The 15,928-nt window shown below is 38.7% G+C and overlaps 1 protein-coding gene across 4 annotated transcripts in view; it reads left to right on the top strand.

Annotated features, from left to right (window-relative positions):
* Window positions 1-15,928, top strand: part of LOC131040516 (ran-binding protein M homolog) — a 162,671-nt gene that overhangs the window by 83,611 nt on the left and 63,132 nt on the right. For all 4 annotated transcript variants that reach the window (XM_057973482.2, XM_057973470.2, XM_057973464.2 and 1 more), the window contains exon 6: window positions 1,504-1,549. In XM_057973482.2, coding sequence (XP_057829465.1) covers window positions 1,504-1,549 — 46 coding nt within the window. The remainder of the gene's footprint in view (window positions 1-1,503; window positions 1,550-15,928) is intronic.

The following is a 15,928-nucleotide window of genomic DNA, read 5'->3' as shown; positions in this document are numbered from 1 at the left end:
ATGAATGAGGGATCTGCTTCTCTGAGTGGCCGCTTGAGACTTCTAATGTATTCACATAAGGCCCTATTTTCTTCCTTCAACCTTTTGCCTTCGTTTTCTGCATCTTTTCTGTCATGGCCAACGAAGATCCTTTGAAGTCTTCAATTACCTGCCCGGTGGAAGCACTCAATCTGTCTAATCACATAATCTTCTGGCATAATTTATTCTTGTCTTTATCTTTGGCATGGGGTGGGCTGTCGTTAATGGGATGGCGTGGGTGATTTCAGGCATGGAGGATCCAATTGCCGCCTCAGAGGTCTTTGCAGTGGATGAGGAAGGAGTATTTTCAGTGGAGGAGGCCATTGCAACACTTCTTAACAGATAAATACGAGACTATTCTTAAAACAAAACCCTCTTGCAATTATGGCAAGAAACACAACCCTTTCTCTTTAGCCCAACCCGAACAGCTAAAACTCCCTACAGGAAGCAAATTAATGGCTTAGAATCGACTTACTGGTTTTTTGAGGCGCAATTCGGTTGCTCTGAATGCTTTGGTTCGCTCTTCAATTGCTTTTCAATCACTTTGGGATCACTCTGGTTGCTCTTTGAATGCTAGGTGCTTGAAAATGCCCTCAAATTTTGCTTTTATGGCACTTAGGTCAATCGCCATTAATTCATACGTGCATGGCACATTAGGGAATAGATGCTTTTTAATAACTTATCTTAAAATTGGCAAATAATATCTAGTTTGGAGTGCTTCATATTCATGGATCAATATGTTCAAGTTAAAGATGCTTTTGCATGGAGCTCCTTATCAATATTATATCATAGATGTTGGTAGAGGTAACCCACACTTTGAAGGAAGCATCCTAACTTGTCATGATCTGGATTACATGTGGCAAAGAGGAAATTCCAGGAGTGCCACTAAGTGGAATGCCAAATTTTAGAGGAGGATTAAAAAAATCAAATTACATTATGAAAACCTAGAGAGTTCCCAATCCATGAACCCTAGGGTCGTTATTTACCAAACACAGAAATAAAGAAAAAAATATTTTTTTGATTGATGCTGAATGCCTGATCCTCGAGTTAATCCTGCATTGCTTATGAACATTAAATATGACACGGTTAATCATGGAAATGGAAATGGTCAATATCAATATAAGTTATGGGTGGTTTTACACATTTGATACATCTACACTATATGCACACTGAAATCTTGAACTGTTATAAACATTACATATGTCAATTAATCATTGAAATGCAAATGGTCAATAGAAGTTATGGGTGGTTTTACACATTTGATACATCTACAGTATATGCATGCTGAAATTTGAAATGTTGAACTGCAATCTAAATTTTTTGAGAGATTAGAACTGATGATTTATTATGGAAGTTCCTTTTATAATACTAGATCCAAATAGAAATCTGTCTTTATTTGTATTCTTTTGATAAGCAACTTGAATTGTATTTCAGTAAATACGTCCTCAAGATTTTCCTAATGCTTTTGGGTGTCTTGATCTTTAGGGTGGTTGTGAATTTTGGGCAACAAGAGTTTGTCTTTAATATTCAGGTATTCATCTATGACTAAATGTTTCTAACATTCATCAAAGTCTTTAGTAGTAATATTTGTGATATTTATGACTATCCAGTTTCATTATAACCATTAATATGTGGTCCAAGAAAGTGTTAAAGAAGCCTATGATAGTTTAGATTGGTTACTTGCACTTTTATGCTAATTTATTGATGGCAATGAATCCAATATAACGCAAAGTTTGTTTAATACGAAATCCTCAATATTGTTGCTTTCATATTATTCGTGTTGGTACTTGGTACAACTTCACTTGGGGCAAGGAAATTGGATATTCTTAATAGTATTTTTGAGAATAGTAAGGGCAATAGTTGGATAGTGCATTTCTTATTTGACAGTTTATGTTGGTTAAAGAATTTTATGGATTGTTTGTTGGATAACTTAAAATAGAAGACCATTCAAATTCATTTTTCTCCATGGAAAGGACATTGAGCAATTCTATCTTACAAGAATGTTATTGAGTTGGAAGTTTTTGAACAATGAGAGGAAATATGACCACTGTTTTGGTCTGTTTTCCATCATTAATTGACAATGAAAAATTACTTTTTCTGTTCAAAGTTGGGTTCAAATCGCAATACTCTGTTCAAAATAATGCAATGCTTATAAGGATATTCAGATCACAGTACATTTACTTATTGGCAATTATCATTTTCTTTTCTACATCTGAAATATGAGAAGACAAAGACATGGGATTCTATGGTGAGTATGAAAGATCAACTAATGCAACAAAGAGGACAGCTGATTAGGAGTAAAGTTTCCTTTGAGCTAATGTTTACAACTTTGCACATAAGGAAAATATGCTATGATTATATCAGAATATTGGACAAAGTCCCACCTATTGGGTGAATCAGTATAACAACTACTTTTATTAATTTAAACTTTATCAATCAAAATAGCATCATTTATTCAATTTTAATAATCATGCACTTTAGAAGAACACAATAACACAATATTTATGTGGAAACCCATATGGGAGAAAACCATAGCAAATTACTTGCTTATATGATAAACTCTTACAAATTTCATAGGCTTAACCTTAGAGGCACTAACCCCTAATTCAATTTTTGAGCAGAAGCCCATTAGAGGTACCAACCCGTCATTCAATTTGTAAGCACTAGCCCACTAGAGGCAACAATCCCTCATTCAATTTGTGAGTATCAACCCACTAGAGGCACCAACTGCTCATTCAATATGTAACGCCCCCGCTATGAGGCCCAAAGGACAAAACAAATAAACCAATGAAAATGCGAATAATTTTTTTTAATAAATAAAATAAACCATACAAATGCATGGAGTAACATGACACAACAAGATCAAGAAAAGATGTACAAATATTAACTAGCAAAAGTCCTCAAGGCCCCACAACGATGTTACTTAAGAATTAACATTAACCAAACATACAACAACATAAGAACCTCAATAAATTAACATTGCCTATTACAAGGATCAAGATACATAATACATTGCCATGAGAATATACACATGATCATCGATTACATTACAGGGTATCCATAAGGATATAATCTCCATGAGTACAAACAATGGAGTGAATACATAAATCTGGTACATAATGAAAGTCTTCAATCTCCTCACAAGCCATCGCAAACATGAAGCGGGACGACCCAAAACCCAATGGGTGCAAATAGCTCCACCCAACCATGTGGTACCATCAGGTCCACCCCCCGTGCTAGGAGGTATCAACCAGACCCTAGAGATGGAAGGAAGTATAAGAGGATACATATAACTCACACGAAGTTCACAAGGCTACTGTCACAAGAGACTCACGAGGCTATAATCACAAGAACTCAAAAGAAAATCAACCAACTTCCAGAGGCACAAGCAATCCACAAAAGGACAAAATCCATGAGAGACCACTAGGTATGCAATAGAGAAGAGTGTCATCACTAGGTTGTCATGAGTTACCTTGGTGAGTCTTCACTAGGTCCCAGCCCCCTTCTTGGGTTACCCTGGTGACCTCTACCGACCCCCGTCCCCCATACAAACTCTAGTGGACCACACCAACCTTTCGAAGGGACAAGATTGGTGGACGTTATTCCAGGCCTTCTCAACTTACTCTGAACCTATACAAGTATTCAGGAGTAAGAGAGGCAACAATTTAATCTTATTAATGTGAACTAGCTACCCACCTGGTGCAAGAGCACCTAGGACTTAGGCTAGTAGTGATTTCTCAATTTTGGCTTGTACTGACCCTAGCCAAGTAAGTCAGTGAATAAGGACTCCAGGAGGGTCCAAGAGTTAGTGTTTAGAGTCAATGTAGGCCTAGGTTGAGTTCATTCTTCTTAGGTTTGCATTTTGTGCTAAATAGTGGTTTGAGTAGGTAGTTGACCTTCTTGATGGTCAAAAGTGTCAAAACTTGGTATAGGCATTAGGGAGGGTTAAATTAGTCTTAGACATGTTTTAAAAGTCACGTGTGATGACTTAGAATAGGCCTCATAGGTTGAGAAGGCCAAAAAGTGAAAAAGTGCAAAGTTGCAAAAAGTTGTCATGACAACTTTTGTCCTAATTTGATTAGCGATGGAGTTATGGAGTTAGGGGTTGTCCAACGCCCTAGAAAGACTCCACACGTGGGGAATGCTATAAGAACCCTCTCTTGCACGGTTACGAAGGTTGGAGACTTGGTTTTGTAAGTTCAACAATCTGAAACTACTCATTTTCAAACTAGTTGGCAGCGTTTTGGCTTGTTTTGTTCATTTTTGTAAATGCAAAAGGATTGAATCCATTAACCCAGCAATGGATTGAGTTTCTTTGGTGTGTTACAGAGTTGTTAGTTCCATTTCAAGCTTTGTAGATAGTTTACATTAGTGTTTTCTTGTTTTGGTTAGCACACAGCCAGTTTTGGCTTGTATATAGCAGTTTTATGTAAAATGGTTGCCCCATGAATTCCACACGTGCTTCCATCATGGCCTGTTGGGACATGAAGGGCAACCACTTGTACAGTGTACATATGCAAGGACAAGTGCTGGAGATGATTTTCAACATGACTGTCACCTTGTTCTAGGCTAGTCCAGGAGCAACCCGGCTAGAGGAAATAGGGTGAAATTGATGTGCAAAGTGCAGGGGTGAATGCCAAACCACCATCTAAGCTTTTGGAGGGGTCCATGAAGTTGGGACAGAGTTGCCAATGCAAGGAGAAGCCTTGACAAAATCATTTGATGCCCAAACACCAACTTGACCAGTCACTGCCGGCTAGAAGGCCTAGAGACCCTTCAAAACCCTCATTTTGGGGTTAGCATATTGTACGGTGGAGTAAGGAGCCAAAACCACAAAAATCACTTGAGGTTAGGTGTATCTTTGAAGAAAATCCAAACTTGCTAGGGGGGTCTTTTGGACCGTTTTCCTCCAAGCCCTAGAAAACCGGATTTTGGAGGCCTAAGAGGGCTAATTCCTTGTAGCCCTTTTCTAGGCAAAATGGTGAAATCGGTAAGGAGGGAAAAGATTGCAAACCTCAAATGGACCCAAAAGGCATTCAAAACATGTTAGTAGCCACCTCCACACCTCTGCATCAACTCACAACAGTAGGAGGTCAATTTGACAAGTTGAAGCCAAGAAAGCCATAATTGAGCACATGGGAAGCATTGTAACTTGGTAGGGTTCCTATCTAAAACACTTGAAGCAAACACCTTGGAATGGTTAAGAAGCAAGGCCTAGAAGAGATTGAGAAGGACTTGGAGGTCTAGAATGCAGTTAGGCTTGGAGAGTTGATGGAATTGAGCAACACCAACTAGGTGAAGTGTTGAGCAAACTAGGTGAACCCCCATCACCACCCTAGTTCATTGTTTTAAATTTTCACTTCATTTCAAAACTCTCATTGAGTTACCCTGGTGACCACTTTGGGTCCCAGCACCCAATGAAAGCCACTCCCCCTTGACTTGCATCTAGGAATCCAAAAATTCTACACAGGGTTTACGACAACCAATAACACCAAGAGTCAAGACCCCTCTACCATAGCAAGGTTGACTGACTTGCTAGAACAGGATTACAAACATGGAGATTCAATGCAAACAAAGAATGATTGACTAGCATAGAAGTCATGTAGGACACCAATCACAATACATTAAAAGACGAAGAGTAACCATGCACAATTAGGAACTCAAACATTGTCCTATTCTCTGGAAACAAAAATACTTTAAAACAACATATCCAAGAAACCCACTATGATAGACAAGAACCAAAAGCCATTACAAGTCTCATAATGCCAAACATGAAAGAATCCAATTTTAATATATTACCAGAGAGACCATAATAACTTCTATACATCAATTAATTTAAATTAACATTAATTTCAATAACCCAAAATTTATACCATTATAACTTGTTTTATTCCTAGTAACTTGCACAATAAATTGACATTTTATTATTCAAAACATTTAAGAAATTGTAACTCATTCCCACAATTTTGCTATCATTATTTTGATCAGCAACAAATTAAATGAAAGAATCCAAAGTTCATATATGTGTGTGCGTGTGTGTAAAATATATATATATATATATATATATATATATATATATATATATATGTATATGTAAATATATATAAAAAAATTACATTTATAATCATAAACTGATCTGAACTTTGAAAACATATAACTGTGTAATTGCAAATGATCATAAGATGATGTCCTTATATATATATATGTATGTATGTATGTATCTATATGATTATAAAAAGCCAAAACAACAATATAATCGCAGTTCAAGGGCCGACATTAACAGCTGCGTCCAGAAAGCAGGACACGATAATCACAAAGGGGAAGTTGTGGGGGGGTTTACCTACGGCTGTGGGAAGGCTCCCCACTGCAGTGGGTAGAGCCGCCCATAGTCGTGGGTGGGATCCTGTTGATGTGTTTTTTGTACACGATCAAACACAGAATAAAATACGTAAAGGTACCTTATACTCTCTTGAATAAAGCTCCCGAATGCTGAAGATATCACAGAAGGATCAATCGGAGAAGCTTCAAGGCTATGTTATGTAGGTTCTCTACTCGTGGATAAGGACCAGTGGTCGTTGTGTTTACTGTTTTTCAAGGGGCCTTACATACTTTCAGGGAAAGCTTGTTCGTGCGACTACTTTTCAAATGAGGAAACACGATTCTCCTAGTGCTAATTGATGTTTCAAAAAAGATCAAAAGATAAAGGTTTTAAGGAAGTGAGACTAAACTAACCCGAAGAATGACTCAGTGATGATTGGTCTTGATAGAACTCTACCAATTTCAGTATTGCCAAAAGATTACAACGCCATTGGAATTGGTGCAATCTTCTAAGGGGATTCAATGATTTTCAAATCACTAAGGGGATAGATACTATCAGTAAGATACATATCAATGCCTCCAACAATGATTGAACTCTTAAACAATCTCAATGTTTCCAGTTGACCACACAGGGCGTTCTTACAATCAGTAAGGAGCTAGTGGTTTAGAATATGAGTCTTATCAAAGATCAAGCACAATATTCGTCCTTCAAACTTAAAACTTAAATGCTATCTCTACTAAGAGTGATTCAAGAAGATAAACAACCATGAAAATAGCCACAAGGACTGCAATAAAACACCATAACTTCAATATTTCATTGATCTCATAGCCAAATAAAACAACAATTGTTCAACTTTCTCTCTTCACTACTTATTTTTCTGCTGCTGACAATATTAAACTTATAAATTCTAAATCTCTTTCTCTAAATCTCTCTAACTCTCTGAAATGAAATGAGTGAGGGCTTATATAGCACTCTCAAATACAATGAATGGCGTGGATCAAAAGAAGATCAACGGTTGAGATTCTGACACCTAAACCCTAATTAGGGTTTGTTACAAAAAAGTCCCCATTTAGATAAACATCATCAATCCATAGCCAATAGGGATTGGCACAAATAATGAGGAGACATAGCCCAATAGGAATTAAGTTGCCACATCATTTTATAACAACTTTTCATCTAAAACTTTGTTCCCTTTCTTATGCTCTTTTCTATCATATTCAATGAATCTAGACGTAATCTTCTCAATCTCAGCAATGGGAATCTCAGGAAGATTCTTCATTCATTCTTCCAAGTGAAGGACTTGATCAAAAGTTGTGAGAAGGGTTGCCTCCCATCCAGGCTCAAGTTCTTTTGTCTTCTCAATCAAGAACATAGTAGCATTCATCTGATCTCGCTGCCTTTCTGTGACAATGTTCTCTTCCTTGCAGAAAATGCTCTTAATCCTGCCTTCCAACTCTTGGACATCCACATCTGTCTCGATCTCTATCCTTCTGTCAAGGATTGTACACAATACATCAAACACCTTGTCTTGAATAGGGTGGATGGTGTCTTCAACTTGGCTGCATCTAGTATTGATATCTTTGAAAAGAACTTCCTTTATCTGGAGCAAAGTTGACCACTGCAGAAGATTATGGGCTTCTCCATCCATTATCTTCTCTTGTGCTAGAATCTGTCTCGATGTCCTTCTTATCACTTGCAAGACCGAGATGACAACATCCCTAGTGTGAGCGAATGCATCTACAGTTATTAATAGATTATGAATGATCTCAAGAACCTGGATAGCTCGATGGACTGTCTTCATCATCGTTGTTGCAAATTCAATGGCTTCCTTGTAAGATTCATCAATCCAAGAACTCATGAGTTGGACCAAGCTCTTTACCCTTTCTGCCTCATTTATTGATTCAAGAGGAAGTGCATGCAAAGGAGATATTGCTGGATCCTGTCGTCTCAAAGGTTGATTAAGATGGCTAAAATAATTCCTCCAAGCATTGACCTCTCTTTCTAGCTTATTCTTTTCCATTTCTTCTTTGAGTTTGTCATTAAGTGCTCTCACTGAATCAGTTGCTTCTTCCATAGCCTGCTCGAAGGTAAGTGGACCAAGATCAATTGTCTCTAGATCATATTCTTCTGCTAGAATTTCATCCTCATACTTGTCTACCACTGGTGTAGCTATCTGTACCTTTCTGGATCCTACTTCATCTCTAATTACTTTTGACATCTTTGTGGCCTTCTTCTTTTCAATCTCTTCATGAGAACTTCCTATGAGACTTTACAAGTCGAACACTTGTTCTTCTTCTTCGACCACAACCACCCTTGTCAGCCTTTCTTTTAGCCAATCTGGAATGGAAGACTTCCTTTCCCTCACTTGTATTTCTTTAGGCAGAGGTCTATCTTCCTTGAAAGGAGATGTTGCTTCATCATCATTCTTTTCTTCTTGGTGTTCATTAGCATCAACCTGGAGAGATTGACTCTATGAATGCTGAGGTGTCTGTCCTTTACCTTGTTTATCATTCTGCACCATGGATTCCATAGACTCATCAATTTCATACACTATTTGTCTCTGATCTTCTCCTTGACTTGCTTCCTTCTCATGCCTAGAAGATGTACTCGGTGGACGATCATGATTCACCTTTTGCTTCTTCTTGGAAGGCTCTCTCTTCTCAGGTCCTTCTTTTCTTTTTGATCCCTTGGAATGATAAGTATTCTCACTCACACTTGCTTCTCCTTCTTCTGTTCTTGTTTCCAAGGTGAATGTCATGGATGCATTCTTCTCTTTCAACTTTTGATGTTGTACATCCACCCATCTGCGAGTGCAAGTTAAAACAGGATCCATCAATGCTCTTAAGTCTGTAACTTTGGGCTCGTTCCAATCTACCTTCACCTCTTTATCTTCCTTCTCATAGGAAGATTGGAGATATCTACCACTGTCCCGGGCTTGATCGGCTACTCTATAAACCTTACATTTCTTGATGAGATCCAAGGGTAATCTGGAATGCATCTTTCTTTTCACCTCTATGTCATCTTGAATATTCATCCAGAAGTCTTCTACTTGGAACTCATGTTTGTAGTTCTTGCCAATTGTCTCTTCCATGTGACCATGAGGGTCAAAATTCTCCCTTGAGGCAAAGGATGTGAACGAATATAGAGATAATTCCTTTTCTGCATCCTCTGCGGCTTGAGAGTTAGGGCATACTTCAATTGAACTCCCTAGAAGAATAGGTACATGGATTCCATTTCCATGCTTATGTCTTGATGCTCTAGCATAAGTTGCCAACTGTCTGGTCACCTCAAGTAATATTATCCTATCTGTAGGGTACCTCAGCAACATATAGGGAAGTGAAGGGCATCCATGGACCCTGATATAGGTGAATTTTGGAAATTGAATGAACCATGCACCATGCTTCTTCACGAGCTCCTGCGCTTCCAGAGACAATCGGTGATGAATCCCTCCTTGCAATGTCCTGGTGATATACATCGTGAAGGTGTCATTGATTAGCTTGTAGTCATTCCTTGGCGGATGATGTAGTTGAACATAAGAATCACAAACTCTTATTTCTCCGGGTCCTCTTCCAACAACTCCTCTGTGTGGTAGTCCTGCATACTCAAAACTCTTGACTAAGGAATATATGACATAGGAACTCATGTGAAATGACTTGGTAGGGGTTAGCCTCCTCAACTGCACGTCCAGGCTATTAGTAATGATTCTGGCCCAATTGAGCTTTCCTTTTCCTTGCACAATCACTTGTATGAAGAAGAACATCCATTTGTCGAAGAAGAAGGCTTGAGAGGCACCAGTAACCCGATTGAGCATGGTTATCAAGTCCTTGAATTCTTCCTAGAAATCAATTCTGTGCGGTGTATTGGGAATCTTGTTCAGGCGAGGTCTACTCTTGAGTAACCAATTCTTATTGATGAAGTTCAGACAGGAATCAGGATCATCCTCGTAGATAGACCTAGCTCCTTCCAAACTTTTGTAGATCATGTCTCTCTGCTCTGGGAGATGAAAACCTTCACTTATAGCTTCCTCTGAAAGGTAAGCTAAGACAGTTCCATCCTCAGCTACGATCGTCCTTGAATGTGAATCATAGTGCTGGGCACATTCGATCATCAACTCGTGACACTTGACTGCAGGAGGGAAACCTGCGGCCTTGATTATGCCACTCTCAATTATCCTCTTCGCAACAGGTGACGGCTTGCCGATGTAGGGCGCTTCCCGAAACTTCTTCACATTGAAGTTTCCTAGATTGGTGTCTCCGATATTGCTCCACTTGGACACGATCCTGGTCTCTAATTCATTGTTCATCTGATCCTTCTTGATGAGATCCTGTCGGGTAGTGGATCCACTGGCCTTGGGTGTTGTCATTTGATACCTACAAGAAATGCTTAAGTTAGGTTTAGCATGATATCTAAAACTAGGAGATTTGAGACCTTTCAAGATTATAATTTGAAAATAACGTGATAAATCCTTAGAATTATGAATTTTCAAATTGATATTATTTATGAATTAAATCAGATTGTAAAAGATTTAACCTTACAAAGGATTGATATAGCAAATCAAATCAAATCTTCTACATGCTTTCAAAATCTGATTGTACATACCTTCCTTTTGATTTTTAGCTATCAACCTTGGAAAATGAATAAAGGAAAAATGGATATCTGCTGGACAAAGGTGTTTGATTTGAATTTCAGGTCCTTAGTGATGATGGCTTCAACCTTCAATCAGCTTCCAGCAAGGAGTTTGCCTTTAACCAGCCTTCAAGTATTCTTCAAAATCTGGAAATTCGCCTTCAATCTGCTCAATTTCGCACCCCTAAATCTGCTGGAATTCGCAGCTTCAGGTCTGCTCTCTAAATTCGCATAGGAGAAAATGAAAAAATGATAAATGATTTCACAAAAGCACCTTTCCTTTATAGGGTGCTCACCTCATTTACCACTAGGCCGACTTGGTTAATATATAAATAAATAAAATAAAAACCCCTCTACAAGCTGGCTGACTTGATTATAAAGCAAAAATAAAATGCTTTAGGCGCCAAAGTGTGGATTTTTTAATTTTAGGATAATTTCAACGCCTAAAGGTTGATTTTTTTAATTTTGCCAATTTTAGGAATTGCTTAATCAAGGTATATTTGCACTATTTATCAAGGATAAGACTTAGTAAATGATTTGAAATAGGAAAAAAAAAAGTGTCTTGAAGAGATTCGCTTGTGAATTTTTTGAAGGGACAAGGTAAATCTAGAAGATGTTTCTGTTAGACACTAGAATGTCCATGGTTTAGGTCATTCCAAGGAGGCTTGTTTGATTATTCTCACTTAGTTATATTTACTCCATTAATCATAATCTTCACAACCTTTATTTGTAAACACTTCATGCTCTTATCATCATAATTTTGCAACTTGTCTTTGTCTTAGCCCAAACAAGGTGAAGAATAGGCTTCCTCAAGGATTTCGCCCTGGACCCTTTGGAAGCGTCAGGAGCGATCTTCTTGATTAGGCCTTAATTGCCCCATTTTTTCACTCCAAAATCCTCCGGAAGGTGAGCATATGCTTGTTTTAGTCTAACAAAGCCTAGGGATCCATCCTTTTAGCTTCTCACATGGGCAAATTAGGTGATAATGGGAATTTCGCTCTGGACCCTTTGGAAGGGTCAGGAGCGAAATTCACCTTTTTGGTCAAGATTCACCTTTGTTTTACTCACAATCTCTTCTAAGGCAATCTTTAAGGCAAAGCCACCTTGATCACTGACTTGGCTTAACATTTTCTTGGAGGAAAACATGACATTTTGTGAATTTCGCTCTGGACCCTTTGGAAGGGTCAGGAGCGAAATTCACCTTTTAGGCTTAATTTTCCATCTCCTCCATTTTCAATTTATCTTGCAAGGCTTGAATAACCTCCCTCCAATCTTTTCATGCCTTAGGGATCAAAATCTTGTCTTGAAACGAAGGGGAAATAGTGATTTTGAAGAATTTCGCTCTGGACCCTTTGGAAGGGTCAGGAGCGAAATTCACTTTTTGCTTGCCTATTCACACTCAATTTCATTTTCTTCACTTCAACTCATCTAGACTCCCTCATTTTGAATCCACTTCTCAAATTGGCAACATTGGTTTGATCTTCACAAGGCCTAAAAAGGAAAATTCGCTCAAAAACCTAGCCAGGGACAGGACCTATCCAGAATTTCGCTCTGGACCCTTTGGAAGGGTCAGGAGCGATTTTCAAGTTTTAGCTCAAAATCCACACTTTTGATGATAAAAAATCCTTCATAGGTAATCAAAAGAGTTTATCTCATCTAGGCAGGCTTGACTTCACTCACATTTTGGAGGAAAAGATGGTTTTTAGGGTTTTCGCTGTGGACCCTTTGGAAGGGTCAGGAGCGAAAATCTTGTTTTGAGCTTCTTCCTCCATCCTTTCAACTTGAATCAACCTCAAAAGGAAAGAAAATACTTCTCCTCACTCATCCAAGTTATAAAAACCCAAGCTTGACATGATTTTGCTAGGAAAATAGGTGATTGAGGAATTTTCGCTCTGGACCCTTTGGAAGGGTCAGGAGCGAAATTCACTATTTGGCTCAATTCCTCCAAATTTGATAATTTCTAGCAACCTGAAGTCATTCCTAAGGACTTCTTTAATCTTGATCCACACTAGACTTGGCATAAAATTAAGGGAAAAGATAGGTTTTGCACAATTTCGCCCTGGACCTGTGGAAGGGTCAGGAGCGAATTTCCTTTTCTAGGCTTGATTTTTCATCTTTTCAATCTCAGTCTTCATTGCAAGGTGAAATTTCATCCCTCTTCACCCAAGGAACAAGGTTTTAAGCCCAAGCAAGGTTTAAAAAAAATAGGTTTGCAAGGAATTTAGCTCTGGACCCTTTGGAAGGGTCAGGAGCGAAATTCACCCTCCAGGCTACAATCCTTCACATTTCAATGCTTTCAAACATTCCCAAAGGCAACAACATGTCCATTCTCCCTTTCAACATGCCTTGGACATCAAAATTTGGTCAAACAAGGGAGGAAATGAGTCCTAGGTAGATTTTCGCTTTGGACCCTTTGGAAGGGTCAGGAGTGAAAATCATGATTTGGGTTTGATTGCTCACTTTTCCAACTTCAATCTTCTCTTGGAGGCAAACATAGATTGTTTTCCACCTAAGGAACAAGGTTTCAAGCCCAAACAAGGTAGCAAATGAGGTTTATAATGAATTTCGCTCTGGACCCTTTGGAAGGGTTAGGAGCAAAAATCATGATTTGGGCTAAAATCTTCATTTTTCAAAGCGTCCAACTCCCTCTCAAGGCAAGAACATACCAATTTATCCTCCATCATGCCAACGCCTAGCCAAAACAAGGAAGAAAATAAGAGTTATAAGGATTTTCGCTCTGGACCCTTTGGAAGGGTCAGGAGCGAAAACCATGTTTTGACCTTGATTCTTGATTTTTCAAACTCTAATCTTCTTTGGGAGGCAAACATAGACTACTCTCCTTTCATTTCCACCTTGGTCCTGACTTTGGCTAAAGGAAAAATGAGTGTTTTCAAGAATTTTGCTGTGGACCCTTTGGAAGGGTCAGGAGCGAAATTCACCCTTTAGGCTAGAATCCTTCATTTTTTCACCTTTATTCACTTCCTAAGGCTAGAACATTCAAAAACACCTCCAAACATGCCGTAGAAACTAAAAAAAATGGCCTAGACAAGAAAAAAAATGATGTCTTCAAGGATTTTCGCTCTGGACCCTTTGGAAGGGTCAGGAGCGAAAATCACCTTCTAGGCTAGTTTTTCACTTCCTTTCATCTTATTCTCCTCCAAACTTGATCAATTCAACTTCTTTCTATTGCAATCCAGACAATCCATCATCCAACTAGGTTTTTAAGGCCAAAGGAAGGCAAAATAGAGGATTTCGCTCTGGACCCTTTGGAAGGGTCAGGAGCGAAATTCTCTTTCTAGGCTAGCCTTCATCATCCCAAGGTCTAAAATCTCCTCTCTAAGGCAAAGTTGCATCAAACCTTCTCAATTATGCCTCAAAAGTCTACAATTCTGGTCAACTCCTTGAGCAAAGTGGAAAAAAGGTGGATTTCGCTCTGGACCCTTTGGAAGGGTTAGGAGCGAAATCCCTATTTTAGATTGATTTCACACTCAATTCCACTCCTTCTCAATCCAGACTTGATCAACTTCATCTCTCCATAGTACCATCATGTCTACTTGTCGTCCACTTGACTCAAAAAACTTCATTCTGCATGCCTTAGGCCAAAATTGGGGGTCAGGTGAGGATTTCGCTCTGGACCCTTTGGAAGGGTCAGGAGCTAATTTCCTCTTCCAGGCTAACTTCCATTATTTTGATACTTCAAACCTTGGATATCCTTTCAAAACTCCTTCAATCATCATCAAGTGCATTTGCTCATCCACTTTTGAAATCGCCACGTCCATCTCTCTCTAACCACTGACTTCGCTTAATCGACTCGGACCTGGAGGAAAACAAGACTCTGACAAGAAAACTATCATTCCAGACCTACCCTGACTTGAGACCTACCATCTCCTTCACTCAATCTATCCATCTTCATTCCCCTAAAAGGAAAAGCTCCACTAAGGCAAACCTAGGGTTCCTGGCAAACAACTAATGACCTCCCAAAACCAGGCTAGACTTAGCTTGAAAGAAACCCTAAGATGAGCTCTTAGAAGAAACCCTAATCTGCCCAACCCAGGTGACCACTCACTCACTCCAAACCTAGCAAGCAGAGAGAAAACCTAACTAAGAAAAAGCAAAAAAAAACCAAGAAAAAGAGGAGGTCCTCATTCTAATGGGGCGATGTGTGAAATGGTCACAACAGATCCCCACTCGTGGGCTTACCCCACGGCTGTGGGAATGTCTCCCCACCCATGGGCTTACCCCACGACTGTGGGAATGGCTTCCCACCTGTGGGCTCACCCCACGACTGTGGCAATGGCTCCCCATAGTCGTGGCTGTGGGTCGAGCCACTCACAACGTGGGTGGGCTCTCCATGGAGCCGACATAAGATAATTTACAAAATGAGAAATAAAAACACGAATTTATATATATATATATATATATATATATATATATTAACACAAAACAGACACAGATTAACAGAAAACATTCTCATGTAAGGATAATATAACTATTCGGATCCATGATTCAAAATGCACAGATTCACAAATTAAATTGATTTAACCCCTAATTTTCAATTTAAAAACAATTTAAAACTTGCAAAACAAGGGTCACAGAATAAATCTTTTCTAGATATCAATTTTTAGTCTCGAAATTAAAATTCGAGAACCTATAAACCCAAATCTCCCATAATCACACAATTCCTTTTCATTTTCTCATTTCAGTAAAACAAACACACTAATTTTCATTCTAATTAAGAAGAAATTTTACATGCGAAAAAAAAGAAAGAAAAGAATCAGAAACCCTACCTCTTTACGCTATCTAGAAAACAACACAAAGGTAGAAGCAATAATTCCCAAGAAATCCATGGCTGCCAATCACGTTACTCAAGACACACAAATCTAGAAAAACTTCGACAAAATCTTTCAAATCCCTTTACTAATTCTTCAGCAAAACCCAAACTAGAATTCCATTATTCCCCAATTT

This window comes from Cryptomeria japonica, chromosome 3 (assembly GCF_030272615.1).
Source record: "Cryptomeria japonica chromosome 3, Sugi_1.0, whole genome shotgun sequence".
Lineage (NCBI taxonomy): Eukaryota > Viridiplantae > Streptophyta > Pinopsida > Cupressales > Cupressaceae > Cryptomeria > Cryptomeria japonica.
This window is presented reverse-complemented; position numbering and strand designations above follow the sequence as displayed.